Below are 3,839 nucleotides of genomic sequence, written 5' to 3' on the forward strand. Positions count from 1 at the left end.
GGTTGGAGGGGCTGGATCCGAACAGGGTACACTCGCGGCCAAAGTTCCCGGGAGTGGGGGCATATAAAGGGGACCGTTCCCACAGAGTAAAATCCCGAACCTGAGAAGCGGTCCCACTCAGGGGATTATTATCAAAACAATAGATACCGCCGAGGAGCCTACTGATAAGAAGCCTTGGATGTCAGTTAGGAAGATAAGAGCTTCTCAGTGACCAAGACACATGGAGTTAGATTCAAAGAGGACTTCTGACAGGCTCAGGAGAATAATAAGTAGAGCCAAATATATTGTACTACTCATACTGCAAGAGTGTGGTTGATAGCAATATGCCGATAGAGGGGCAACAAGCAGTGGAACTGTTAGGAACAGAAGGCCACGTTTTTTAGGTTTTTCTTAGTCATAACAGGCCCTCGGCTCGGGCCGACACCACATCCGATGTCGAATTACTCACCAAGACCAAATTTATCGAACTACGAGAAATCGAAGATTATCCGAACTCTCAAATTATCTTGACTTGTGATTCGTTGATTCTGTCTGTGGTTGGCACCCACATCTAATTGATTAGCCATAAAAGTGCTTAAAACAAGGATATTGCTTCTATGGGGTGTCGATGATCGCCTCCTGTCTCACATGTTCAGCTTACGATATGATGAATAAAGAAGATCGATCCCGGGTACGTTTCTGTGTTCCGAGGCCAACACCATGGCACGTGACTCTGGCTCTGGTAGTAGACGAGGTAGGAATCCCCGCCTTCTCCAGTGCACCACAGAGCTGGCCATGACTGGCTAAACCAAGCAAGGATTATCCTTGCCATCCAGCTATGCCAGCTCAGCAACGAATTTGACGCTAATATCGACTGACGATGGCTGCGTTCCCCTCTTGAACTGCTCTTCTCCCGGAACTTTGCTTTCACCCAACCCACAGCAGCTGATTTTTCGAAATATTCAAGATGCCACGTCCCTTCGGAAAGTGTTTCAGTCATCTATTCCATCGGCGGAAAGAGAGCGAGAAACCGATCATCGAATCAAGGCAAAACGAAACCCAAGAACATTCCACTAATAATGATGCTCACCCTGTCCCTCGCAAGCCTGCAGACCAGGCCATTCAGTCAACGCAAACTTTGCAGCCGCGAGACTTGTGGCAAGCTGCTTATGACCATCTTGATAAAAGCCAGCAAAATATTCTCTCAACCACGGAGATTTCAATCACGCCGGGTGAGGGGAAAAAACATCTTAAGGATCTAATCGATCGGGTTATCACAACAACCGAAGAAGGATATGAAAAGTATTATCAAACAGCTGATAAAACGTTCCGGAAGACTTCACAGAAAATTCTCGATGCAGCACTGTCATTCAAAGATATTATAGGTGCAGTGGCTGCACTCGACCCGACGCAGCATGCAGCTAGTGTGTGGAATATTGTCTCGCTTAGTCTGACAGTATGTATACAACCGGGCATATTAAAAGTCGCTGCTGAAATTTTGATTAATTGGTATGCTAGTTGGCGAAAAAATACTCCCAGTCACGCGATTCCCTGTTCGAATCATCGGAGTACCTGGCAGATGTCCTGACATACAGCGCCTCTATCGAGCAGAATTTCCACGAGAAAACAAAGAGTAATTCTGACAATCATCTTGTAGAAGATGCATTGATCAGACTCTATAAAGCTATCTTGTGTTACGTGGTCCAGATACGCAAATCCCAGGAAGCAAATGTCGGAGAAAGAGTACTCAATACGGTGACCGATAGCCTTCAGCAACCACTCATCGCACTCAAGACTTCGGTTGAGAATGAAAGGGCTAAGTTAGATAAATGGATTGGATTGATCGAATATCTTAACCGCACAAAAGAGGCAGAGAATATCCTACGCAAGATTGATGAATTAGCCGATTCTTTGAAGAGACTCCATGAACATTCTGGCATAAAGAGCTTACTATTAGCGGAAGGAGCATTTTTCGACTCTTATACTCATCAGCATGAGGATTACTGTCTTCCAGATACTAGAACAGATCTCCTTCGCCACATTTCGACGTGGGCTCAGTCGCAAGATCAACTTATTTTCTGGCTAAACGGCATGGCGGGGACTGGTAAATCTACTATTGCACGGACTGTCGCTCAATCCTTCCAAAATCAAGGGCTTTTAGGTGCCAGCTTTTTTTTCAAGCGAGGCGAAGCCGACCGTGGTAACGCAAAGCGCTTTGTATCGACTCTCGCACGTCAACTAATCATCAAGCATCGGCAACTAGGTTTCGATGTCTTCAATGCAATTGAGAATGATTCGGATGTTGTGTTCAAATCTCTTGATATACAGTTCGAAAAGCTCCTTTATCAGCCACTCCAAAAGCTGTCTACTAGCCAATCTATAACAATTTTGATTGTTATTGATGCTTTGGACGAGTGTGACGGAGATAAGGACCAACAACTTATTCTTAACTGCTTGTTTAAGATGCAAGAAATCAAATCTGTGCACCTTCGAGTGTTCCTAACCAGCCGACCTGAACTCCCTGTTCGCAATGGCTTTGACAAAAATAAGAATCACCACAATTTGATCCTCCAAGAGCTTCCCAAGTCCGTGATTGAACATGATATTCGTCTTTTCTTCGAAAGTAAGCTTCTGGCCATACAAAAAGAGCGCTCACTGTCACCCGAATGGCCCGGAAGTGAGAAAATTGAAAAGCTGGTGGCAATGGCTATTCCTCTATTTATCTTCGCAGCTACGATTTGCCGCTTTGTCGGAGAGAGAAAATGGCGTCCAGAACAACAACTTGAAAAGATTCTTAACAGTGCGAGTACATCTTCGGAAGACGAAATGGCGCGAACATACACGCCTATCCTAAGCCAGCTTCTTGCTGGAGCTAACGAGGAAGAGACACATCAGCTGAAGAAAGAGTTCCAACATATAATTGGGACTATTATTCTTCTAGCTTCACCTTTGCCCCTTGATGCCCTCTCCCTGCTCATTGAATTCTCACTTGATGATATTAATAATCGCTTGGACGGATTCCACTCTGTTCTCAGTATACCAGTGGATTCTGAAGCACCAGTCCGGATTCTACACTTGTCATTTCGAGACTACCTCCTGGACAAAAGGTGCCCCTTTAATGTTCCTGAGCAAGATACACATAGTAGAATCGCTTCACATTGTCTCCGGCTTATGGAAACCCGGCTCAAAGAAAATATCTGCATACTACCAAGTTACGGCACACAAAAAGAGAATATTGAGCCTCAGATTGTCGACACGCATATCAACGCTGATCTGAAATACGCCTGTCGTTTCTGGGTTCATCATCTGGAACAGAGCAAAGATCAAATTATAGACTCTGATGTTCTTCCTTTTCTCCAGAACCATTTTCTTCATTGGTTGGAGGTACTAGCTTTGATAGGAGGAATATCGGAAGCGGTAGGATTAATAGTTGGATTAAAGTTAAGAGTATGTATACGTTTATGGTTCGCTACTTAGAAGACTGGCTAAATTTTATCTAGGCGCAACTTGGCTCTGAGTTATCTGATTTTTTATATGATGCGGAAAGATTTATTCGTCAAAATAACTACATGGCAGCAATTGCTCCACTACAGATCTACCGCGCTGGTCTTGTATTTGCACCGACGAAAAGTATTATCAAGCAGATATTCTTCACCAAAGTTAAAGATCAACTGGCAGTTAGAATAGCAGTACAAGATTCCTGGAGCTCAAATCTGCAGACATTTGAAGGGCATTCCAGCATGGTCCAGTCAGTGGCCTTCTCACCGGACGGTCGCACGCTGGCGTCGGCCTCGGACGATAACACCATCAAGCTCTGGGATACAGCCACGGGCGTCGAGCAGCGCACGCTGACCGGCCAC

At 45.0% G+C, this 3,839-nt stretch overlaps 1 protein-coding gene across 1 annotated transcript in view; it reads left to right on the top strand.

The window, feature by feature from the left end:
• Nucleotides 1–834: 834 nt before the first annotated feature.
• BO82DRAFT_387159 (NACHT and WD40 domain protein) overlaps nucleotides 835–3,839 on the top strand; it is a gene marked incomplete at its 3' end in the record, with an annotated part of 4,030 nt that continues 1,025 nt past the window's right edge. The window contains exons 1-3 of the mRNA XM_025638292.1: nucleotides 835–1,435; nucleotides 1,498–3,396; nucleotides 3,480–3,812. Of these exons, the coding sequence (XP_025486804.1) occupies nucleotides 947–1,435; nucleotides 1,498–3,396; nucleotides 3,480–3,812 (2,721 nt within the window). The 5' untranslated portion in view covers nucleotides 835–946. The remainder of the gene's footprint in view (nucleotides 1,436–1,497; nucleotides 3,397–3,479; nucleotides 3,813–3,839) is intronic.

The sequence above is a fragment of the Aspergillus uvarum genome (assembly GCF_003184745.1).
Source record: "Aspergillus uvarum CBS 121591 unplaced genomic scaffold BO82scaffold_81, whole genome shotgun sequence".
Classification (NCBI taxonomy): domain Eukaryota; kingdom Fungi; phylum Ascomycota; class Eurotiomycetes; order Eurotiales; family Aspergillaceae; genus Aspergillus; species Aspergillus uvarum.